This window comes from Manis javanica, chromosome 15, assembly GCF_040802235.1.
Source record: "Manis javanica isolate MJ-LG chromosome 15, MJ_LKY, whole genome shotgun sequence".
NCBI classification, from domain to species: Eukaryota; Metazoa; Chordata; class Mammalia; order Pholidota; family Manidae; genus Manis; species Manis javanica.
In genome coordinates, this window is record NC_133170.1 from 40,085,855 (window position 1) to 40,111,703 (window position 25,849).

Genomic DNA, 25,849 nt, shown 5'->3' on the forward strand with positions numbered 1-25,849 from the left:
CTGAATGTAAGTCACGAAACCATTAAACTCTTGGAAAAAAACATAGGCAAAAACCTCTTAGACATAAACATGAGTGATCTCTTCTTGAACATATCTCCCCGGGCAAGGAAAACAACAGCAAAAATGAGCAAGTGGGACTACATTAAGCTGAAAAGCTTCTGTACAGCGAAAGACACCATCAATAGAACAAAAAGGAACCCTACAGTATGGGAGAATATATTTGAAAATGACAGATCTGATAAAGGCTTGACGTCCAGAATATATAAAGAGCTCACACGCCTCAACAAACAAAAAACAAATAACCCAATTAAAAAATGGGCAGAGGAACTGAACAGACAGTTCTCCAAAAAAGAAATACAGATGGCCAAGAGACACATGAAAAGATGCTCCACATCGCTAATTATCAGAGAAATGCAAATTAAAACTACAATGAGGTATCACCTCACACCAGTAAGGATAGCTGCCATCCAAAAGACAAACAACAACAAATGTTGGCGAGGCTGTGGAGAAAGGGGAACCCTCCTACACTGCTGGTGGGAATGTAAATTAGTTCAACCATTGTGGAAAGCAGTATGGAGGTGCATCAAAATGCTCAAAACAGACCTACCATTTGACCCAGGAATTCCACTCCTAGGAATTTACCCTAAGAACGCAGCAATCAAGTTTGAGAAAGACAGATGCACTCCTATGTTTATCGCAGCACTATTTACAATAGCCAAGAATTGGAAGCAACCTAAATGTCCATCTGTAGATGAATGGATAAAGAAGATGTGGTACATATACACAATGGAATACTACTCAGCCATAAGAAGTGGAAAAATCCAACCATTTGCAGCAACATGGATGGAGCTGGAGAGTATTATGCTCAGTGAAATAAGCCAAGCGGAGAAAGAGAAATACCAAATGATTTCACTCATCTGAGGAGTATAGGAACAAAGGAAAAACTGAAGGAACAAAACAGCAGCAGAATTACAGAACCCAAAAATGGACTAACAGGTACCAAAGGGAAAGGAACTGGGGAGGATGGGTGGGCAGGGAGGGATAAGGGGGGGGAAGAAGAAGGGGGGTATTAAGATTAGCATGCATGGGGGGGAGGGAGAAAGGGGAGGGTGGGCTGCACAACACAGAGAGGACAAGTAGTGACTCTACAACATTTTGCTAAGCTGATGGACAGTAACCGTAATGTGGTTGTTAGGGGGGACCTGATATAGGGGAGAGCATAGTAAACATAGTATTCTTCAGGTAAGTGTAGATTAAAAATTTAAAAAAAAAAAAAGAAAGAAAGAAAGAAAAGGGGGATTACTCCTTAACAGGATAAAACTATTGGTAAATCAAAGATCAACGCATGCTTTAAATATCCTTAATGTTGATCACTTAAAGGGTGTCAGATGATCAGCTATGGAGGTACTCTTTTCTGATAATATTCCTTTCTCTTAATTAAAAAAAAAAAAAAAAAGCAGTTACTGTGTGCTGACCTCCAATGAGTTCTGCACAGTGGTATAGAGGGCATGTCAAAGTGTGGGCAAAGGGTCTGTTTGTTTCTACGCAGAAAATCAAGGCCTAGCTTGGATACCCAGAAAATGAACTAAGATACGATATGAGGAGGAGCTTCCGGCATCAGCACTCTCTGGAGGACTCGTGCCGGGGGATGATCATCAAAAAGCCTCCACAGGGATCCGGACGATGCTGCGGTTGTGGCTGCATCCAGCCCACCATCTCCTGGACTTGCCATAAGAAGGAGGAGGGAGATGTCTAGGCTGGCATGTGCATACAGTGAGACAACGAATTTGACTGGATCTGTACTGTTGGAACTCAACCAGGAGTTGGGAGGGGTGCAAGTTGTAGCACCCCAAAATCTCATGACTATAGACTATCTATGGTTAAAAGAACATATGGGATGTGAACAGATCCCAGAAATGGGCTGCTTTAATTTGTCTGATGGTTCAAGTACAGTTGGAAAATATCCATCATATCATAGATAAATTTTCACAAATGCCTAGGGTGCCTAAATGGTTTTCTTGGCTTCACTGGAGATGGCTGGTAATTATAGATTTGCTTTGTTTATGTCACCGTATTCCTATTATGTCAATATGTGTGTGCAAATTAGTTAGTAGTTTAAAACCTATACATACTAAAGGTACTATACAAGAAGATATGTCAAAGAAATAATCAATCCTCCCAAGTTTCCTTCATATGCTACATCTATAGCTTTTCTTCTTCCTTCCTAATTACAAACTTTAAATAGAATTCGTGCCTCATATCGAATTTACCGAGTATCATAATTCCTCCAGGTGGTAAAGATACCTCGAGACAAGTGCTGGGCATAGAAGCCACAGGGCATAAATCTGCAAAGAAGTAAAAAGCTAACCTTTGCAAACAATATGGCTTCTCTCTCACTTACCAACTTTACATTTCCCTGTATGGCCCCGGAAGATGACTGGTTAGCCAGAGACGGGTAAGATTCCTCAAGGGAGGAACAACCTAAGACAGGCACAGTCGCAGGGGGGCCATCAGGTGAGAATTTGGGGATCAACAGAGGTGAGGCTCAGAACCTCACCCCCCCTGCTTTGAGAGAAATCTTCTGCATCCGTGGATGTCTTGCTGCCCTTGTCTAGCCTGGATTAATACTTAGTCCATAGGCACACACCTGATCATCTGATCATCTACATTTGCCTTCTTACAGCACTAAACTATGTTTTCTACCTTTATCTTGCATCTACCTACCACTTCAGCATTTTATTAAAAATAAAAATAATAATAATAATAGGAGAAATGTGGGATCAACATATAAATCAAGTACAAAAATCAAATGAATATTCATATTTGACCTGATGGTTTATAGGTCATATTGCATGATCAAAATCGAAAGTTTCTGTGATGACTGCCCTTGTACTGTTCACCATGTAAGAATTTATTCACTCTGTAAGAATTCGTTCACCATGTAAGAACTTGTTCGTTATGCTTCAGAAGATTGGAGACTGACGAGAATTAGGCTTGAGATGGATTAATGATTGTACATTGAGCATTGACCCCCCTATACTGAATTTTATTGTTGTTAACAACCATTTGATCAATAAATATGAGAGATGCCCTCTCAAAAAAAAAAAAAAAAAAAATGAGAAATGCACAAAGTTATTCACTGGAGAACTGTTTACAATAGTGAAAAAGTGAAGACCACCCAAATGCCCATCAACGTTGGGCTTGTTAAATAAATTATGTCTTAGCAATATGATGGCTTGGAGTACTGGGCAATGGCTGCTCAAGCATCGAACCAAGGTATGCAGGACCAAGAGGACCTGTTTTAGACATGCTGAGTCTGAGGAACTATCGAAAGGTCCAGAAGGCAGCTGGATGAAATGGGGCCTGTGGGAGAAAGAATAATGCCCATCCACTCCTCCAAAGTATGTCTAGGTCCTAATCCCTTGAGCCTAAAAGCAATTTGGCAGATGTGATGCAGTTTAGGGTCCTGAGATGGGAAGGTTATCTAAATGGGTTCAGTGCAATTGAAATAAAGAGGCAGAAGGTCAGAGTCAGAGAAGGAGGTGTGGGGATGAGAGGAGGTCACAGTGACTGGCCTTGAGCAGGACGACTTCTAGAAGCTGACAGGCCAAGGGACAGACTCTCCCCTACGGTCTCTGGGAAGAGCAGAGCTCTGCCAGCACCTCAACTTTGATGTCTTCAAACCTACTTTGCACTTCTTGCCTCCAGAATTGGAAGGGAGTAAAGGTGTGCTGATTTAAACTTCTAGCTTTGTAGTACTTCATTATAGCAGCAACAGGAAACTAACACACAGTCTAAAGCGACGTCAAGGTGAGGCTGGGGTAAAGACCTGCAGGCGCTGGCAGGCAAGGGGTAGATGGGAATGTAGGGCGAGGTGGGCTGAGGACTAATGTCCTGAGGAGCAGGGGGAGCAGGAGATGAAAGGGAGAAATCAGCTCTTAAGCAGCCCAGGGTGGGAAACAGGTTTAAGAAAGATTCACACCATGCAGTGTCTCAAGAGGGCAACCCACATGAAGCTTGGAAAATCACTTCTGGAGTGGACAGTGAGGTCTTGGGAGACCACTGCCATGACATCTCAGAAGGGAAGTGGCAGACAGACAGCAAGAGGCTGGCAGCGGCTGTAGTGAGGGGGAGACAAGGTGTGTAAACACGCTCTCAGGAAATCGTGGGTTTCCCTTGACTGCCTGGGCTTGGCAGAGACCCTGGCCACAGGGCATGTGGGCGAATTGTGCCCTCGTGTGATAGAAAGTAGAGATTCACAGGCAGGCAGGCATGGAATGCTACACTGGAAAGATAGAGCATTTCTTTTTATCACATGGAAAGAGGATGCAGTAATGCTTGGGCAGCCCTTGTGGAAGGTGCAGCATCTCAGTGGGCAAGGCTGCCCAATGCCACTATTCATTCATGAATCTCCATTCTCAGGGGGCCTGGCTCTGTGCTGGGCACCTGGGAGGCAGAGTCGGTGAGCCGCTCCTGCCACAGGAGACCCTGTCTGGGGGGTTGAGGAGACGAAACACAGGGCTCCCCACCAGATGGGTGCCACCATGAGATATGCTGGGGGGTGGGGGCGCGAGAGGAAGGAAGGACCTGCGCCTCAGTTCTCCCTGGGGAAAGGGCAATCCCTCTGGCCGGCTGCGCAGCAGCCCTGGCCCTGCCTCCTGGCCCTCATCTTCCCAGGCCCTGCCAGCCGAGGGAGGAGTCAGGAGACTGGGGGCTGGAGACGTCTTTTTACTCTTTGTTTTACAGACAATGCCCCAGAAAAACATTTTGCTGATATGTAATTAGGCCAACATAATAGAGTCTAAGAAAGCCGCCGGTCTCATTTTAGACAACTTAGGCTTTCATAATGTTCAAAGAAAATACATGCAGTGCATTGAAGGATTCCATTCCAAGACCCTTTACTCAGCCCTGCTGGGTAATTCACATCTTTGTCTGATTTTCTCTAGCCTAAACAGAAAGGCAACAAACTATGCAGCCCTTTGAGGGCCCATCAAAATAATAATTGCTGTTACTATCTGAGACACACAGTTTGCGAAAATGCCTCAATACTACCTCCCTGTACCCAGACCTCCTTATGCCACAGCTGCTCCTCCCATACGAGGCAGGGGCTGTTTCTCTGACCCGTGAGTCCAGCCTGGCCTTGCGACTTGCTCTGACCAACGGCACATGTGACGTGACCTCACGGGAGTTCTGAACCGAAGCCTCTCCTGGAACCCCACCTAGGCTGGGAGGACGAGCCCAGGCTAGCCTGATGGGCACCGAGAGATGCGTGGCCCGACCAGGTGGCAGACATGACAGACGCCCTCTTGGACCAGCTGGCCACCCATCCAGACCGAGAGCAACAGCGAGCCCCACTGAGGTGAGTCAAGCCCAGGCCGCATCAGCAGAATCACCTGGCTGACCTGAGGGTACACCGGGAACAACAGAGTTGTTATTTTAACTCACTAAGCTTTGAGGCGCTTTATTCCACAGCAGAAGCTAATTGATATATTATTATTCTTGTAGGAAAAGCCGCATGCAAAGGCACATCTCTAGGAGGAGACCCACAGTGATGTCACCCCATTTGGTGTGAGAGAAATAAAACACAACATCAGCTAGTTTTCCCCACAGTCCAAGCTGGTACACCTAGCCCTCATTCCTCCATGCCAGATACACTGTGGTCTCCAATTTACATTTGGGGCCCTGCAGTCTAATTTATGATAACCTACCATGAGGTGCAGCCTGGCCGCCGGCATGCCCTGGGAGGGGGAGATAAAAACCCACACAGGCGGAGGATGCCCTGGCTCCAGATGCTGACCTGGCTTCTCCTAAGCCCCAGGCACGCCAAGCTGGCAGAGAAACCAATCCTGCACGAGGAAGATAACACCTCCTGGATTCTAGGACACGCAGGCTGACTTGGGCCTGGTATATGCCATTTAAGTCACAGACTCAGAAGGCAGGAAGCGGAAGGGGCTGTGGGGTGCAGGGGTGGGAGATGGCGTGCCATGTCATTGGGGCTGCCTGACAGGCACCTGCAGGGTCCGAATGAGAACGAGGAGAGGTGCGTTACCATCCGGAGCTCCGGGGCTATGAGCAGGGAATTGGGCAGGCTTTTGGAGAGCAAGGGGGCGGCGGCTGGGGCAGACAGTGACCGCGGGCAGGCGCTGCTGCATTCGAGTGCAAACAGTCCAGTAACTCAAAGCTGCTACACCCTGCTGGCGGCACAGCAGGAGCTTTTATCCTCCGGAAGCTGACATTCCGCACGCAGACTGAATGCGAGCATGTCCAACGCGCCTCCCACAGACTTGGAAACACTTTTGTTTGATAACAATTAAACAAGAAATATTTTCTCCATCCAGGGACTTGCCAAGTCCCTCCCACTTGCTGGGATGAGTGAAGAATTAGGCTTTCTAGGAGTAAGTGGGATTTTCCACTTTATTACTCTCTCTCTAAACAATTCGAGGTGCATGAAGATCGTATTTTTAACCTTATTTCTTTCACCTTATCTACTGCCTAGAAAAGAGAGGATTTAAAAAGAGCTTTCACATTGTATATAATTAACAGGTATTCACTTTGGAGTGGGGCACCGGAAGTTGGTGAGCAAAGACTCTAGAACTTTCCACTACGTCAAAGGTATCACCTTCATCTACCACAGATTCTTGACATCCTTCCAACAATCACAGAGTGCTCCCCAGATGGTGGCCCTGAGCAAGGCAGGCTCAGAACCTCCACAGAGAGGAAATTAAAGGTTAGGGCTATTCCTTGGTCACTGTGCAAGCTAGCAGGGATGGGGACACAAATGCACATGTGCCGGGCCACACTGGGTGAGGGTTTGCTCTAGAGAAAGAGTGGGCTTCAGGCCTGTGGTGCTGTGCGCCGTGCAAAAGACTTGCTCTCCCCATTTTGTCTGCCTGGTGAAAACTGAGCAGCAATGCCCCCAAGTGAGCATTTGGTCACTATTCTCTTCCAGGTGACCCAGTTGTCAGCATCTCATCCCTGTGGCTGCCACGGTCCTGCCCCAACCCTCTCTCCTCATGGTAAATGATGCTGCTCTAATCCCACGGCACATCCTCTGAGGACCGTGATCCTGGGATGTGGACTTCTAGGAGGGCTTCTGACCACAATCTCCAGCCTTCGGGACATGCCAGACCCCTGACTGCTCAGTACCCCTGTTGCCACAGTCCTTCCACTCTCTCCACCACAGCCTAGAGATAAACTGCTGGTGCCTGCAACAGAGGCATTCTTCCATCAGCATCTGGGCTGGGACCCACCAGAAGACAAGGTGATGGAAAGAAAACCACCATCAAAGAAATTAGACTGGTCTTGGAGAGACTGGTCAGCTCTGTCTGGGTCCTCTCAAAAATCCCCTGCCCTCTGCCCCTGACCTATTACTTCATCTGTCGGTCACTACTTGGCACTGACTTGTATATTTATTTATCATGCCCTCCTTTGCTAGAATACAGTCCCCACAAGGGCCTGGATTTTGTCTTGTTGCTGATGAGTGTCAAGCACCTAGGGAAGCATCTGGCACAAAATGAATGCTCAGTAAACTGTTGTCAAGTAAACGAATGAATGTACTCATGCTTGCATTTTTTGGGGTAGATTCTGCTGCCTCTGTCTGTTATCTTCTCAAAGTCTTTGCTATGTTGTAAATCCCATTCAACAATGATGAGACATAAGCTGCCCACTAAAAATGTGAGTTAATCTGCCAGGATGGGGCAGTACTATTCTTCTGGGCATTCTGTGTGTGAAAGTTGATGTAAGTCATGTGTGAAAATTAAATGCAGGCATACACTGGTCACCACGCACTAAGGCCCCTGCATATTTCTACAAAGACAATCGGTAAATTATTATAACTGGCCATGCACAGATCTGTCCTGCATCTATGCCCACTGCCGTGTGCTGCAGATTGCCTTCTCAGAAGATGGTGTCTATTTCTTCACTTCATGAATCTGAGCTTGGTTTGTGGCTTTCTTTGTCAATGGGATAGTAACAAATGCAATGCAAACCGAAGCATGAAATAAGCTAGCACATCGGGGCCCTTGAAAACGTTGAGATGCCCTCCTCTGAAGAAGCTCGGGCCAGCCTACTGGATGTTAAGATATGTATAGCCCTGTTGCCCCAGCCAGCAGCCGGCCACTGCCAGCCACACGAGTGAGGCCACCCCGGCTCACCAGCTGAGGCACGAGAAAGCCCAGGAGAGATCAGCGCGGCTGTTCGGAATAGAACTGCTTGGCTGACTCAAAGAATCATGAGCAAAATAAATGGTTATCTTAAGCTACAAAGATCGGAATGGTTTGTAGCACAGCAGAAACTAACTGATAGAGACTGGAGAACACAACACCCAACTACCATTTAATAGGGACAAGTCTACCTGCTTCTTTCAAAGGGACTCTGTCCTCATATGAGACAGTGACTCCACAGCATCTTGTGGCCTGAGTAAGTTTTTAATAGGGTGATGTCTTTGTGATCATCCCTGCCCCTGTCTCTTGCCCAATGTCCTCTTCTGAACAGCATCAAGAATTTTCAAGGTGAAATCAAGAGTTGAGCTAGCTTAAAAGAGTATGGACCTTTAAATCAAATAGTGATAGAAGTATACTGATAATGCTGAAGAATATTCATGGTTTGTAAGAGCAAGAGAATGGAAACCACCTAAAATCCACCAACAGAAAACTAATGAAATAAAATTAAAATATGATTGCTCATATACTGAAATAATCTACAACCCCTTAAAATGATGAAGTAGAAACAGTATGATCTCATTTTTGTAAAAAATATGCAAATGTAGATACAATATATACTAGAAGAATATATACCAAGATATTATGTTGTTATAGGGCTATTTCCTCAGCGATGATGAGAAAAGGATTATTTTTTATTTCCTTTCCTTATTTGTATTTTCTAAACTATATTCAATTAAATGTATCACTTAAAAAGTTTTAAGTATATAAAAATTCACCCATTTAAAGTATACAATTCAATGGTCTTTAATATATTCAGAGTTGTGCAACCATTACCACAGTCTAAATTTAGCACATTTTATTACCCCCAAAAATTCTTGTACCCATTCGTAGTCACCCACCTTTCCCCCATCATCTCTAGACAACCACCAATCTGCGTTCTGTTTCTATGGATTTGCCTAATTTGGACATTTCATATAAATGGAATTATACAGTATATGTCCTTTTGTGTAGGACTTGTTTCATTTTAGCATAATGTTCTCAAGGTTCATCCATGTTCTAGCATGTACCAGTATTTTGTTCCTTTTTATGGCCAAATAATATTCCATTGCATGGATATACTACCTTTTGTTTATTCATTCACTACTTGATGGACACTGGATTGTCTGCACCTTTTGGCTATTATAAATAATGCTGCTATGAAGATTTGTGAATAGGCTTTTATGTGGCCATGTGTTTTCATTTCTCTTGGATACAGCTGAGGAGTGGCGTTGCTGGGTCATGTGGTAACTATGTTTAAGTTTTGACAAACTGTCCACACATCACTTTTGTAAACAAAAAGAAAAACTGGACCTCCTGGCCTCCCTAGACTAGTCCCTATGCCTTCTTAAAACTAATTTGCCAGGTGATGAAAGAAAAGAGACACCCCTTTCCATCTCCACTGAAGAGGTGTTCAGGAATTCTGCCTCCAAGAGTAAAAGCAATGGGTCAACCCTGCACCCTAGCTTAGTAAAGCTGGAAGGCATCAGGTGGTCCTCCAGGCCCACAGACCTCAGGCTGGCTGAGGTTTTTACATGTACATCCCTCATTTCCACTCCCAGACCTACTGACACTGAGCGGCCAGGGGTGGTGTCTGGAAATGCATTTTTTTAAAACAAATCCCTGGGTGACTGTGTGATCAACAAGGTTTGGGAGCTGCTGCCCTACTGGTTCTTGTCCCGCAGGAGGACACACGCCTCTCCCCCGGAAGACGGCGCTGACCGTCTGAATCACACTGGCACCTGGCTGTTGGCATCTGCAGGCCACAGCCACTGCTGACCGGCCCCATGGGCTCTCCAGAGGACCTGGTTGTTTTCCTTGCAATTAAGGAAAACAGAGCCCACCTCCTTTAGGTCTTCAGAGTTAGGGAGCCAGCTCCCTGAGAGCCCTTGCTTTTCCTTCCCTAAGATAAATATACTCAATTGTTTTCGACCACTTCCAGGAGTATCCTCTGTCACTGTCCCTCTCTTCTGTATCCCTGCCCCTACCATACAGTCTGTGTTTCTCATCAAACATGGTGATTGTGGGGGAACAAAAACTTTAAGTCTACCATCAGCAGATGGAGGAACAGAGAGAGCTCAGTGCCTGCTATGTGCATTTTTGTGTGTGCCCAGTTATCTCTTATTAGTATGTTAGTAACTTGGTGGTGTTCTATATTCATTCAGCCAATGTTTGGAGGAAACTTGTAACATGAAACAAGTTCACTGGGATCCAGGGATCACGAATAAAAGGAATGCCTAGACCTTGACTCAAGGAGTTTGCACAGCTATTAAAAAATTAAATAATTCTAAACTAAGGTGTATTGTGCCTGGTGCCAAAAGGAAGGGAGGACAAATACAGCTGATGCCAGGAAAGGCAAGTATCTCAAAGGTGAAGATTAAGAGGAGAAGGCTCAGCAGAGGGTGGAGAGAACAAAATGGGGGACAAAGTATAACAAGCTGTGATCTGGGAAACCCTACCTTGCCAAAGCCCAGGGCATGGAGCATTCAGAAGGGTGCAGTAGATAGCTGTTGACCTGTATTACATTCTTTTTCATTAGAATTGATGTCAAATCAGGTATTCTCTATTCTAGATTATTGATTTTTAAAACTTAAATGCAATTGACTTTTTTTTTTGAAACTTAGTTGTATTGCTACTACATTTTATTGGGCTGGTATTGATTCAACATTGATAAACTAATAGATAATGACAAGAGTCAGGGAAATCTGCTCAAAAAAAAAAGCTAGATCAGGTAAGCTTTCTTGTTTTGTTCTCCTTTTTTTTTAAGGTGCTTTCCACAAACACCAATTGTAATCTAATTTAGAAACCCGACATGTAAAAGATTCAGAAACAGCAGCTCATGTTGACACTGGTGACACAGAATGTTCCCTACTCCCTGCTCTTGAACGTTTCCTTGGCCCTCCCCGCTCACGCCCAGCTGCCATGTTTCTGTGCAGCCCAAGAGCATCATGCCATTTAGAGCCTGATGGCTGCCCAGTATGCCCCAGGGCCTCCTATAGTTTTGGATCTCCCACAGACCCACCACTTCTGGACCTTTACACAAACCCCTGAAAAAGATGGGAACAGGGCAAGCAACAGCATGGTATCATAGGGCCCACACACAGAGACCTTTAATCAAAGCATGTCCTTGTGGAGTGCAGCCTCTCAACCAGTTATGTTCCACCCACAGGCCCTTCCTTTCTATTTAGTTTTACTAAAATTCTTGGCCAAGTGAATTTCAAAAAAGAACAAATTCCAAAGAGTGGCGATGAATATGAATGACCACAACTGTAAGAACGTGTTCCAGCCCTCTGCACTCATTGATTCAATATAATAAGTTCTTGGAGAGCCATTTGCCCTGTGCCCTGTGGCTCCCAGACTGTTCATGCATTTAGAAGTTCTTACAGGGGCCAGGTGAAAAGTGTGAGAAGGAATGCAGGGGAAAAGCCCAGCCCAGAGCTGGCAAAGCAAGGAAACAGAGCTCTTAGTCCTACAACCGCAAGGAACTGACTTTGGCCGACAACCTGAATGAGCTTGGGAGATATTCCCCCCAGAGCCTCCAGTAAGGAACGCAGCCCTGACAACACCTGGTTTCAGCTTTGTGCGGCCCCAAGTAGAGGACCCAGTTGAGCCCACCCCAGACTTCTGATCTCCAGAAACTGTAAGACAAATTGCTTAGGCACATGTTTAAAGCTCTTACAGAATTGGCTCCTACCCTTCTAACTACCCTCAGATGCACTGGGAGAGCCTAAAAATCAAGCCCTTCTTATCACATTGAGGGTTCTCTCCTTATTATTCTGAGGTGTGCACTGAAGGTTTTAAAGCTATTTTTTCTTAAAAAATGCATTTGCCACAAGATTCTGGAAATGTGATGATTTCTTCACACTCCTTTCTCCTGCAAGCCAGGCTCTAAATTCACGGTGCCCCATGGTCTTCACCAGAAGGCATGCTTGCCTCTCCCCTGCCATCAGCTTTAAGAGGTCCCTGGTGATTGAGGGCCTTTCACTACCCCTCAGGAAGCTTGACAACATAGAGAAAGTATTTATGGGTGTGGAAAAGCCAGGAAGTGGGCATTCATTTTTAATGACTGCACTGCACTCCTTTCCTTCCCTCCAGTGAAAGGAGCCAGTCCTCCCTGCTGGGGATCCTGCATTCGCCACAGCTTCACAGTGGCTGACACACAGTAGAAACTCAGTATTTATTTGAATACATTTTTAAAAGGTCTTACATAACTAAATTTTGTACAGGAAGTGAAATACAGGTGTCTGAGAGAACAGCACAATTGAGTTCGTGGAAGAAAAATAAGTGCAGGTAAAGTTCAAATGTCAAATTCTCCCTTATGTCACCCACAGGCTGAGCTGTCACCAAGTCTGGCCTCCTTTAAAATGCTTGCAGGAACATCCCCACCTCTCTGGTCCCACTCAGAGGTGAACACGGACAGCCACCTGGGAGCCCAGGGGCCACTTCCTGGTTGGCACCTCCTCCGGCCCCAACTAGTTATGGTCCTGGACAGTGACGTGGGTCTGTGACACTCCCCTGGCCAACAGGGCCCCAGGGAATCTCTGCTTGAGAGTTTTTGGGACAGGTTTTACTTGCTAATAAAAGACGAGCATGAGGCAGGAAATGCTCCTTTTCTTCCCAGCGGCTGTCCCGTTCCCGTGGGATGCGTGGAGCTGCTGCAGCCTTGCTGGGCCTAGGATGGCAGTCGAGCCGTGGGAGGGCATGCGGACTGCTGACAGCCCCTGGCCCTGGCGACATCTTGACGCCGTTGAAGAGCCTGCCTCTGTACCCTCTGCATCTTCTCCAGACTTCCTGCCTGGGGAGAGGAGATGACAAACCCTCCCGGTGAAACCACTTCTCTCTGAATTCTCTGCTGCTCCGAGCGGAAAGCCTCCTGACTCGTGCCTGCAGCCGCCACCCTGATTCTCTCACCCTGGGCCCCTTCGCCCAGGCTTTGGTCTGCCCCTCCCCATTCTGGTCCAACTTTCCAAACACACCGGGGCCAACCATCTGGCCGCCTGGCTCTCCGATGGGATCCCCACCATGGGTCCATGATGCACTGCCAGCCCAGGCTGCGGCCTCACCCACAGTGCCCCTGCTGCTCCTTGTCCTGCACAGCCACGCTGTCAGATAGCTGCCAACCGCGCCCGTTTCCTAGGGCTGCCCTAACACAGCACTTACGACAATGGGAATGTATCCCTCATAGTTTGGGGCTCAGAGGCCAAAGGCAGCCCCCTGGGCCAAAATCAAGGTGTGGGCAGGGCTGTGCTCCTCTGGTGAGAATCTGCCCCTTGCGTCCTCTGGTGGCCTCGCTGCTCTGAGCGTCAAGGCCAGCAGCCTGTAATCTCTCTGCTCTGGCTTCATGCCTTCCCGACTTCTGGGTGTGTGTGTGTGAGCTCTCCCTCTGCCTCCCTCCCACAAGGGCCTGTGTGATTGTTTGTAGGCCCACCCAACTAGTCCAGGATAATCTCTCACCTCAGGGTCACTAACTTCAGTCACGTCTCCAAAAATACTTTTTCGAAATGAGGGCTTGGAACCTAAACCTTGGGAGGGCGCCGGCCAGCGCCACACTCTTGTGTGTGCACCTGAACCTCTGAGCATCTCTAGGAGGAGCTGCCTCTGGAAAAGGGAGGGCCAGAGTGGGCAGGAAGATTAGTTTTTAATATATGCACTTTTGGACCATAAGAATTTCGTTTAAAATTATTATAACATCCACAATAATTTATCTCGATGTGCAACATAATTCACATTATCACATGGAATTTGTTTTATAATACACGTTCCATCTTAGGCCAAGTTCCCCAGATACAGACCCTTAGAGAACTGATGTGCAAGTACCTCCTTAGGGCCGAGCTCCCAGAGGAGAGGGAGGTGCAGCCAAGCAAGACCCAGGGGTTGGCAGCACCTCCAAGCTGGAGCCTCACCTCGTCCTGCAAGAGGCTCTGGAGGGTGAGCTGTGCTCAGAGGAGGCCTGGCCTGGAGTGCGGGAGCTGGGCTTTCATACACCCATGCTCCTCGGCCCTGGACCAGGGTGACCCTGGGGCATCTGGTTGAGCGCTTCTGGCTCCCATGAACTAGTGGCTCCAGTAGCCCAGGGGCGGCAATGAAGGGCAGGTGCCAGCTGCTGGTGGGAGCACTTTGGTTAAAGGCAGCCAGGGGATCTAGAACAGCACTGACCTTCTCCACTAAATGTTGTAATTGTGAAGAAAAATTAACAGATGTGCTCAATATGGCCCCATGGCAAGAGATACTTGAAGGGAAGCTGGTTCCAACTGGAAGTGTCACTCTAGAATAAAAGTGGAGGCAACTAAGGAAATCAGAATCTGCAGAGATTGAAGGGTGTGGGGATACAAGGATAGAAGGGACGTACCAACTCTCCAAGGATGGTGACAAAAATGAGGCGAACATACAGAAGGAGGAAGAAGTCTGAATGAGACAGGGTGTACGTGGTTACCGACGCACGTTCACATACACCCACCCTTCAAATTACAGTCAAAGCAAGTTGTACAAAAAAAGACGTGTAAGACAATAGGAAGTGGAATTATCCAACTTCTTCTTTGCTTTTTTTCCTAAAGGAGGCAGGAAGTATGTCTAAAGCCTGAGAGAACAAAGGGTATGAGAGACAGAACTGGTTACTTTTACTTTTTAAAAATTAATTTTTAATTACCCAACTGAAATGATTATTTCTCTCTATAAAAAATGAACACATTACAAATAAAGCTCCACACCTCCACTGCAAGTCACCCGTGACCATGGTTATCAGGTTGGCAGGTGCCTTCCGGGCCTTCTTCCTGCATTTACGTAAGCACACAGAAAACACATCATATTGTTTTATGAAGTTTTTTCCCCTTTAATGGCATCACACTGTTTGTATCTGTATTAGTCAGGGTTCTCCTGAGAAACAGAACCAACAGAATGGACAAGAGAGAGAGAGAGATGGTGATAACGATGGAGAGACAGACATACAGGTACAGGTGTGCCCCACTTTTCAAGGTCTGCATTATGCTACTTTGCTTTTATGAAAGACCTATATCTGCATGCATTCTTGCTAATGGAAAGATACCTGAAGAGGATTTTCACTTTTATAAAAAAAGGTAAAAAGTGAAAATTGCATTCAGGGTGTGTTCTGTGCCGAGCCATCATAGGGGCAGTGCCACCCTGAGCAGTGAGAGCAGCCCTGCCCAGTTCCTGCTCCAGGAACAGGCTCGGCTCTGCTCAGTACTGAGCTGTCAGTGCTCTGAACTGGGCTTTTGAGCATCTGTGCTTTATCACTACTTATTCTGTGCATCTGTTAGCAAGATGTGTCCTAAGGTATCAGAAAGGCCTAAGAAGAGGTTATTTTTTGGGTCTGAGAATGCCAAAAAATTTTCCAGATAAATTAATGGTTATTGCTTCTTTGCTTCATGTCATTTGGGCTTACAGAAGTTTTCATGGAAATGTTCTCTTTTGGATAGTGGGAGAAACTTATATACCTACACTTACATATACATCCCACCTATCTATCTATATATATCCATTTATACACACAGATACACACACATGAGAGAGAGAGAAGGAGAGCAATTGACTAACTTTGAGGAATTGGCTCATGCCCCTGTGGGCACTGGCAAGCCCAAAATCTACAGGGCAAGGCGGCTTTGAAGGCCCTCAACTGATTGGGTGAGGCCCACCCGCGTTAGGGAGGATTAGTAGTCAGCTTCAATCAAGTCTACTGATTTGAATGTTAATCACAACTAGAAAATAACTTCACTGCAGCCTCCAGACTGGTGTTTGCCCAAATGACTGGGTAGCACAGCCTGGCCAGATGGCCACATACAACTAACCATCACAGTATCATTCTGTAACCATTTTTTCACTTAACAACATTTCTTGGAGTTTCTTACAGAATGATCGCATTCAACTAAGGGTGTACCATCCTCCACCACTGACAGTACCGATGGGCAGCACTTTGTGGCCTTTTTCTGTCACTAATCATGCTGAAATGTCCTTGTACGTGTCTTCCTGTGAGCAACTGCACATGCCTCCTAGAAGAGGTGGACATGAGGTACGGCTTTGCTGAGTCATTTCAAATTTTTAAAATAGCTTGGGCAACCCACCCTCCAAAGCAAACCTCTAATTTTAAAATGATGAATTCAAAATCCATCAAGCCTAGATGACTCCCTCTTAAGGAAAAGGTGGTCAGCCATGCCATTCCACACACTGGTGTGTCCATCAAAGCTGAGGCGGATCACAAGGACTCTGAGCAAAGCTGAAGTACTGCAAGGCCGCTAGGCCCAAGCTAAGGCTGCCCTGACCACCCAGCCGGCCCCACCTGTGTGGCGAGCTGCTCCAGGTTGGGCGTGGGGGGGTCACAGCCTAAGAGGGGCTGTGTCTTCAGTTCTGGCCCTTCTGTGACACTGGCCCCTGGCAGGAAGATTTTCTGTGTCACAGTAAAAAGGCAGAGGACTCCTGTCTTTGGCTCAAGGCTACGATCTCAGAACCAAAATAATTATCTTGGAGAAAATGGTGGCAATGAAAAAAAAGCCAGATGGTTTAAAAAGAACAAATATTGGCTCCCTTGTCCGAGCAGAAGGTGGTAAATTCTAGATACCATATAAATTGATATTAGGTCCTGGCAAATCCTAGCGTAGACTGTTAAAGAGATAGTAGGGAGCCCTTGGAGACAAAGACATCCCTAGAAGCCTGCAGGAGGAGCTGTGGGGGGCCCTATGGTACTGGTGGATAGGGCTAAGGGCAAGGAGGAGGTGTGCTCCGGAGTATGTGTCGGTCACAGAGATGCATCTGACCAAAGCTCTCATGGTCCCTTTATGGGGGGAACGGTGACAGCAGGTCAAAGAGAAGAGGGTGACAGCAGGGCTGTCTGAAGCCTCCACAGACAGACTTGGGGCAGCACCAGGGACTGGAGAGGTGCCCACAGCACGCCAAAGGACCGTGTCCTCCATCCAGTCTGCCCGACATTGGATGGAACAGGAGCCACCCTACACCTTCAGAGAAGCCAAAGCTGGAATGATCTCCTCCAATGTGTACGATGATATCATTATGATCAACAATATCTTAACAGGCTGGGAAAATGAGCAGAAACAAATAGGATGGGATGAAGTGGGAGTCAGCTCAACAGCAGACTGAATACTCAGCTAGAGGCTACAAAGTAGCCCACGTGATGAAATCTATATGGGTCCCCCCCAAAGCCCATTCAGTCTCCTGCTCTACTAGCAGAAGCCCACGTCAAGCTTTAGGGAGACCAAGTCCTGGCGGGTAGCAGGTTGCTCTCCAGGACGCCTGTGCCCTTCTGATCCCAGCGACTGAGCATGGCAGGGGGAGCCTTGTGTGGCCCAGGCCTCGTTATGTCAGTAAGATCCACTGCCAGAATTATTTGTTATAATTCAAATTATTTAAGCTGATAGGAAGTTCAAAAGAGTTACCTCTAGGAAAACCAAATAAACACTTTGAAGAGACTTGACAAAGGACTTGCAGTTCCAGTAAGCAACCCCCAAACGCAAAAATATTAGCAAATGGACATGTAGTTACATATTTTACATCAAAATAAAATGTGTAAGATATAGACATGGTTTTCTTTGGTCTTTCTTAATTGACTTTTTCCATTAACCCTCCAGCCACTGCGCTACCCAGTGCATCAGTGAAATGTGCTTTTATTACTGTCGTAGGGTCTGTTCTGGCAGCAAAGGAGACTGGAGGCCCTGGTGAACCAGAGGCATTCCAGGGAGGCGTAGGAAGATGGGGAGTCTCTGTGGCTCAAGGGCACCTGGTGGCTGTCAGGCTGCAGGACATGCAGACTCAAAGAGAAGAGGGTCCCTGTCTCCGGCTCTGTGACTCTTATGTGTTACCTATTCATCTATGCATTTTACTTTCAAAGAATCACCCTTTCTGTTCACACTCCAAACTGCTAACCCAAAGAAAGTAAACAAAATGCCATTATAAATGCCCTATGGGTGGACTTATATGCTATTCACAGCTGCCTTTAATTTAACGCCATAGGTTTCCAAGTGAGAAAAATGCAGTTATTTGCATTTGACTCCACACTTCCCCAACCCAACGTCCTCTAGGCTTTCAGCACAACATCAAAGTGACAAGGAGAGAACCTTTCTAACTGATGATACCAGGCGATCAATAAAGGAAGGTGATATTTACTTACTATGTGCAAACTACTACAATCACGACTTTTAATGTATTGTCTCTTAATGTTCATCAACATTGACAGGTTGTTAACAATGTCCCAATTCATACAACTAGAAAACAGTAACAAAGGCGAGGGTTTTACTTTTTATATGCTCAGTTACTCAGCTGGGGATAGAGTCAGGATGCACACCCCGGCCCGGCTCTAGGATCCACATTCTCTCCCCACCATACTCGCTGCTGCAGAGCCGCGAAGAGCTGGGCTGGGCTGGTTTTCTTGTGAAAAAGTGTGTGTCCATGTAAGAATGCATGGGCACCCCTGTGTGTAGAGAGGGAAGCCAGGAACTGGACTGAAACATGGCACACAGAGCCGAGGATATTCATAAACGCAGGAATAAGAGGTGGGAAAGTGGAAGGTCAGCCCCAGCAGTGAGGAGAGAGAAAGCGCTGGAGAAAGATGCTTTGTGGCCAGAGGGCAAGAGATCACGGCTGGCCTGGGAAGGCAGTGGTTGCCAGAAAAGCAGGGTCAACCACAAACTAAGAGGGACCTGCCAGGGCTTGAACAGGAAAGAGCCTTCCCAGAGGCCAAAAGAGTGGGGAAGACAGGACGTGATGAGGCTCGAGGGTGGGTGAACCAACACCCACAAGTACTGCAGGGGGCGTGCAGAAGCGGGGCGTCTCTGGGGTGGAAGCAGGGGTCTGACAGAGCTTCTTAAAAGTGCTGAGCCAAAGGCACCCCTCCCAGGACTGGCTAGGCAGGCCATGCTGTGCTGCACCTGAATACACTGGGTCCCCTCAGGTGGATTCTCAAGGTGGGTGAATAGGAAACTGCAGGGGAGCGCCTGCATACCTGTGTTTAAAAGCTCTCTTGGTGACTCTGGTACAAGCACAGCTTTGGGAAGTGTTGGTGTATCCTTGGGCTGAACCAAAAGGCCTTCAAACCAAGTCAGGAAGAATGTACTGGGTGCTTTGGAGACCACAGATGGACGTCCCCAGACCACGAAACTCCCAGGGAAGAGCGGAAAGTGGAGATAAATACCAACGACTATACAGGAGGCTGAGAGGCTTATGCACAGGGGACTGTGGGAGCACAGAGGGAGAGTCTTTGAGCTGGAAGGCATCTGAAAGGCTGACCCCAAGGCCACTGCTAGGGCTGCAAAGAGGAGGAGAGGCCCACACACCCAGGGCTACAGGCCACCCAGGAGAACTCTCCCCTTCTCTCACCCTTGAGAGACAGCAACCTAGAAGGGGGGCTGACAACCCAAAGGGGACAGAAATCTACAGGAAACTAGGGATGCTCTAAAGACCCCAGAGGGAAGAGCAAGCCTGCAGACATGTTTAGGGAGAACTGGTAACCAACAACATCAAAGCCATTCATCCACCTGTCATCCCCATATCATGGAAATGAAAATCTGTTTCTGCCTATCTGGATGCCAGTCACACCCGTGTATCATAATGTTGAAGAAGTAAAGGCCCATCCAGTGGTGTTCTGGTAAATATTAAAACTGGCTCTCCAGGGGAAAAACAAAACTCTGATTTCTAGCTTTTGCCAGTTCCCATGGGTAATGCTCCCACCAGGGCCAATTTCAAGCTACTAATGCGACTGACTGTCACTGAGTGTGGAGTTAGGAAGAGAAGCACAGAATTGACTTTGCAAGCCAGTGCATGCCACAGGCCCACCACAGGTCTTTAAAACCCTATTTCATTTCCAAGGATTCCTGGAGAAAAGTCAAAACACTCCTGAAGTGCGTGTGCATGCGTGTACGTGTGCGTGTGTGTGTGTTGGCAGGGTTGGAGGCCGGAATGATGACACAACTTCAAACTAGTACCACCAAAGAGATTAATGTGCAAAAAGAGGTCAAGAAGAAAAGGTTCAAACATCTGAAAAAGAAGTAAAACTGACAAGTAAACATAAATGGAAACCAACCAGCATATCCAGAAAAAGTTTCTGAGTAAACATTAACCTTTCCCCATCTAACTTCTTAACCCATAAAATTGACCTCTTTGAATGAACAAGACCATAGTGCCCTGGTTTCCGTTTGCAGCCCTGCCTCCTCTCACAAACACTGCGTATTGTATGCATCCACCCCAGCTCCCTACGGGGGGCATAGTGGGTGCAAAGGCTGGAGACACATCTTGGGGCATCTCCATTTCCCCTTCCATCCACAGTACATGACATAGCATCTGCTGAGAGGGGCGTCAGTAGCTCCTTTGGACACACAGTTCACTTGTGTGTCAGAGTTCCCTGGAGAGCTCATGAAAACAGGGCACTGGACACCATACCCAGATTTTCTGACTCAGTAGCCTGGGGTATGGCCCGGGAATCTGCATTTACACTGCCCACATGATGCTGATGTGGCCAGTCCTGTGACCCCACTTTGAGAACTGCTCTCTTGGGCAATTCTGAATCCTGCCATCAAAGCATCTTCCCTGAGGAAACCACAGTGCCCTCCCTTAGCAGTTATTTTAATGCACAGACATCAAGAGATTTTACACATGTGCCCCGCCTACCGATCGCTCCCGCATGAGCTCCTGTTTGCAGTGCAGCCATATGAGGCTGGCTGCTACAGCGAGTGCTACAGGAGCGCAGGGTGGTGATGGATGCCAGCTGGTTAAAGGGTCCCTAAGATCCTCGGCTGCTACCCTGTCACTTCTCATGCCACCTGTGGGGGCTGGGTGAGCAACCATGCCCATCTCCCAGTGGAGGAAGTCCCGACAGGGACATGACCTGCTCGCCTGGGACTCTGTGTTTCAGAGACTGAGCCTCCCTTCCTTTGCACCCCATTTCCAGCTGGGGCCATGGAAGCGCACTGAGACCATGGTCAGGCAGGCAGGACCCCCTGGTGGAGCCTGGTCACAAGCCAGGTCGTCATCTGGTTTCCCAGCACACGTACCCTCAGGGCTCCTGGCCCTAACCCAACCGGCCCTGGACGCCATGCTTGGGAATTCCTGTTTCTGCCTACATTTTTTCTTTGGACTCGTTGCTGCCATTTGCAGGCAGTTCTTTCCCGTAATTGTTCAGATGCCCCCTTCACACCACTTGGAGCTGCTGCAGGCTTAGCAGCTGAGGAATAGCACCCTAGGGCACCCACCACCCCTGGCACCTGGGTGCAGTTCCCAAGGCCACAGGGTGGGGCAAGCACTGGCACCAGTGGGTCCAGCACCCCGTGTGCCTCACAGAGAGCTGCATCCACACTCGTCTTGCTTTGGCACAGATAGCCTGGTTTGGCAGAGCCCCTCAGAGCGATGCCAGCCCTGTGTTCCTCCAGGGCCCACTCTGCGTTCCAACAGCTTCTCCCCTTACATCCCAGAGGCTGCATGGACAGGAGACTCGTCTAAAGAGCCCAGACTTCTGCAGTTGCAGAAGTGCCTTCAAACTACATCTAGCGAGTCTCAGAAACACATTAGCTCTTCTGGAGGCCCAGAGGAACATGACCTGAGGCACCTCCGCCCACAACAATTTGGTGGCCATGTGGGTCAGCATTTCTCAAAGACATCGTTCAGCACCTACTGTACAACCTTGCACCAGGGTCCTAACTTCTCTGTATCTCAGTTCCCTCATCTGTAAAATAGGGTCAGTCACGCTACTCATCTCACAGAGTTACCATCAAGATGCAGTGAGCGTGTGTGCAAGAATTGCTTCCCAGGACACCTGGCAGAGGAGCCACGAGGTCTGACCCCAAGGATGCTGCTGCTCTTCTTATTCAGGAGGGCGCGAGCTATGTGCTGGCCTCCTTCATGTCTCAGAGTGCCCAGGCAAATGCAGGCTAGTGACAGGAGAACCTCCTCCCACCCCATGGGGCAGCCAGCACACAGTGTGTTTCCTGCAGAAAGGGACAAGCGGGGCCCATCCCCCAGCTGCGTGTGGAAACAGAGGGGCAGGGAGGGATGAAAGGGGCGCTCGTGGGGTTTACCCAGGTCAGGCCGCCCTTCAGAGGAAGGCCACAGTGGAGTGGCAGCCGTGGCGGCTCCAGCAAGTGGACAGCCACGACCCACACAAAAGCAGTGCCACAGCCAGTCCCCCACTTACTTCCAGGACCGTCCATTGTTCGACAACAATAGCATCATAGCTCTGCATGGTTTTGCTATCTTCTGCGGAAACAGCTTCAAAGATGAATACTCCATCTGTCAAGCCATGCAAGGAATCTGTGGAACAAGAAAAAGGAGGGGTGGGGCGGGGGGTTCTGTAAACCGTCTGTGGCAGAAGCCTTACAAGCAGCAAAAATTTTCACTGCATTCATTAATAATCCCAATCAGAACATCTTTTCAGCATGTTAATTAAAGAAGGCACACACAGCCATAGAGTCTAGCCCCATCAGAATGAATGAGACTAATTTACCTCGCAGTTTTGAATAATATCCTTGATTTTATGAGTCCAAATTTCATTGTTAGCAATCACCATTTGATTTCACGCATTTACCTTCCTTTTCACGCTCCAGCATCAGGATGCACTGGGGAGGGCTTATACAGAGGAAAACACAGTCATTTTTTAGAAGAGAGACAGTTTTTAGAAGAAAACTATATTTAGGTAGGAGAGATTTTTAACACAGCAGATCTGGGCTTGTCAGACGCATTCTAGACGCAGTGATCCTTGGACGTGCTCATGACGTGGGTTGCCGTACAGACAACACTTCCAGTGGCTCTTGTCAAGAGGTAGGATTTAAGGGATGGGGGAATTTTCCTAAATGATGTGCCACTGAAAATGTTTCCTTGGGCATCGTTCTTGTCAGTGTACAGGTTCTGAGTTCTGTACACCTCAATAAATGTACATTAAACATACAGCACGATCCAGAACTGTCATAAAGAAAACTATAAAAGCTACCTGCCCCAGCAGAAGTCAGTAAGGGAGGCGCTTTCTGCCTCCTCTTTTGTTACCAGCTCCTAAATGCCCTAGCTTCCTTTAGATACGAGATTGTGGGAAAGACTGTGGACTTTGAAGCAGGTGGTTTGGGTCCCTGGTGCACTATGAAAAGTGGTAAGGGCTCCGTCTCTCATCTGTGAAATGGGATTGTGGACAGAGAATCCCTCCTGGTCCATAGATTCCATTCTACAAATCAATCACTGTCGTGGACTGACTGTGTCATGTGTTCCCGCATTTGTGTGCTTAAGCTCTAACCTCCAAAGTGACTGTTGTTGGGGATATGCCCTTTCCTGAGGTGATTAAGGTTAAATGATGTCGTCAGGGTGGGGCCCTAATCCAACAGGTGTCCTCATCAGAACATCCCAGCCCCCACTGTGCATAGAGGAAAGGCCACCAGAGGACACAGCAAGAAGGTGGCTGCCAGCAGGGCAGGAAGACACAGAATTTGCTTAGCACCTTGATGGTGGGCATCTAGCCTCCTGGGCTATGAGAAAATAAATGGTTATTGTTTAAGCCATTCAGTCAGTGGTATTTTATTGCAGCAATACCGATCCATATGAGTATGTTTAGTGATTTGCTGTTTTTATTTTAAAAGGCCAATTCACATAATAATGTGATTTTTTTATTAAGGTATGATTGATATACATTCTTATGAAGGTTTCACATGAAAAAACAATGTAGTTACTACATTTACCCATATTATCAAGTCCCCACCCATACCCCAATGCAGTCACTGTCCATCAGTGAAGTAAGATGCCACAGATCCACTATGTGCCTTCTCCGTGCTACACTGTTCTCCTCGTGATCCCCCACACCATGTGTACTAAACATAACGTGATCTTTCTTATTAGGAAGGAAAGAGAGACAAGCTCAGAAAGTCCTCCATATCACATGAGAGTTCAGGAATGGCCAGAATTTTCCAGAAGCCACAAAGAAAAAGACTGACAGATGTAAATGCATAACAATCTTTCCTCTTGCCTTCCAACAGATCTCAGAAACAAAAATCAAAGGCCATCAAAATGAGAAAATAATCTGCTACAAAAGTAAATAAATAAATGGCAAAGTTTAACATTCTTCGTATATATATATAAAGCTTACAGTGCTTAAGGGAATTTTAACTGCATAATCATTCTAGAGAGCAGTTTAACAATGTCTTAAAAGCTTGAAACAGAAAAGCGTACCCTCCTTGACCCAGAAATCCTACCTCTTTTAGTTTACTCTAAGATAACAACCACTAATACCATCGAATATTAATCTTCAGGCATTACTTATAAAATTGCTTCAAAGTGTCAACAATGTATATGTTCAACAATCCAAATATTCAACCACAGAAAAAACAGTTAAATAAATTAGGAGATTTCCATACAATTAAGTACTGTCCCTAAAAAATCATGGGAATTTAATGATTCAGAAGAATGCTTCAGAGACATTGTTATGGAAGAAAAAACAAGACATAAGAGCTGCATGTGAATTTTTATGTGAAAACAGGCTGTACAAACTTTCAGTAAATACATAAAATGCTACCAGCAGTAAGGAGTGGTGCAATTAAGTTTAATTTGAATGTCCTTTTTATCCTTTCCTACAAGGTTAATATAAGAGTTAACATGGACATAACACAAGTAAGCAGACAACACAGATGAAAAAGAATGTTGTCTTTCTCTCCTGTACATGGCTCTGGAAAGCAGAACAAGAATCAAAAGGTTTTACAAACAATGGTGAGGAAATCTGGGGCCAACACAGATAGACCTTCCTTAGAGTAGTTAAAGGAAGCGAAAGCCTCAGAAGACTGAGCACTGCATCACTTGAGCCTGAAGATTCAAGCTTACCCCAAAAACCTTTCAGCTGCTCATTTATGCCAGCATGGACTGGGCACCTTTATGTGCCAGGTGCTCCTGTGGTCGCTGGAGATCCGGCAGGCAGCAGACAAATGAAGTCCCTGCCCCTTGGAGCTTACTTTGCAGTGGGGAGGGAGCTAGTGATGTGGTATCAGATAAATGCTATAAAAACATAAAGTAGGTTACAGGAAGCATGTGAATTTGGCAATAGTTGGCTATATCTGAAAGAGGTGTTCAGGGTAGGTCTCCCATTTTGGGTAGAAATATGAACTAATTAAGCAAGCAAGCCACATGGATCTTCAGGGTTTGAGAGTTCAGTGGATGAGGGGCAGCCAAGGACCAGAAGAGCAGCAGAATCATGAGAAGAAAGTCAAGAAGCCAACTAGGGGCTTTATCCATGTGATCTGCGTGGCCAATAGGATATTAGCAGGTGTGGGCAAGCAGGGACTTGAAAAGCACTTGTGTGGCTGAGCTTGCTTCATCTTGTATGCCACCAATTTGTGAGGACATGCCCCAGTCAGTCCACTTATTCCAGGAAGAAGAAAGACACATGGAACAGAGCTACTGAAAGGAGCTTAGCTTAGATCAGCTGATCCACAGACCTGTGGGTGAGCCCATATCAGCTAAGCTGCCTTCATGGGGCTGCTTCAGCCAACCCACAAATATGTGAGAATGAATTATTACTGTTTCAAGACAGGAACACTGGACTGGTTTGTTACACAGCATTATTGTGGCAATAGCTGACTGATACAATGAACCTAAATATAATAAACATGAGACCAGTGTACTTTGTTTGACCTGAGGATATTTCTGATTATTCCAGAATGACAGAGAGGCCTGAC

The 25,849-nt window shown here is 46.8% G+C and overlaps 1 protein-coding gene across 5 annotated transcripts in view; it reads right to left on the reverse strand.

Annotated features, from left to right (window-relative positions):
• The window catches only part of RFTN1 (raftlin, lipid raft linker 1), a 215,004-nt gene that overhangs the window by 42,918 nt on the left and 146,237 nt on the right, over positions 1 to 25,849 (reverse strand). For all 5 annotated transcript variants that reach the window (XM_036996293.2, XM_036996292.2, XM_036996291.2 and 2 more), the window contains one exon: positions 22,342 to 22,457. In XM_036996293.2, the coding sequence (XP_036852188.2) occupies positions 22,342 to 22,457 (116 nt within the window). The remainder of the gene's footprint in view (positions 1 to 22,341; positions 22,458 to 25,849) is intronic.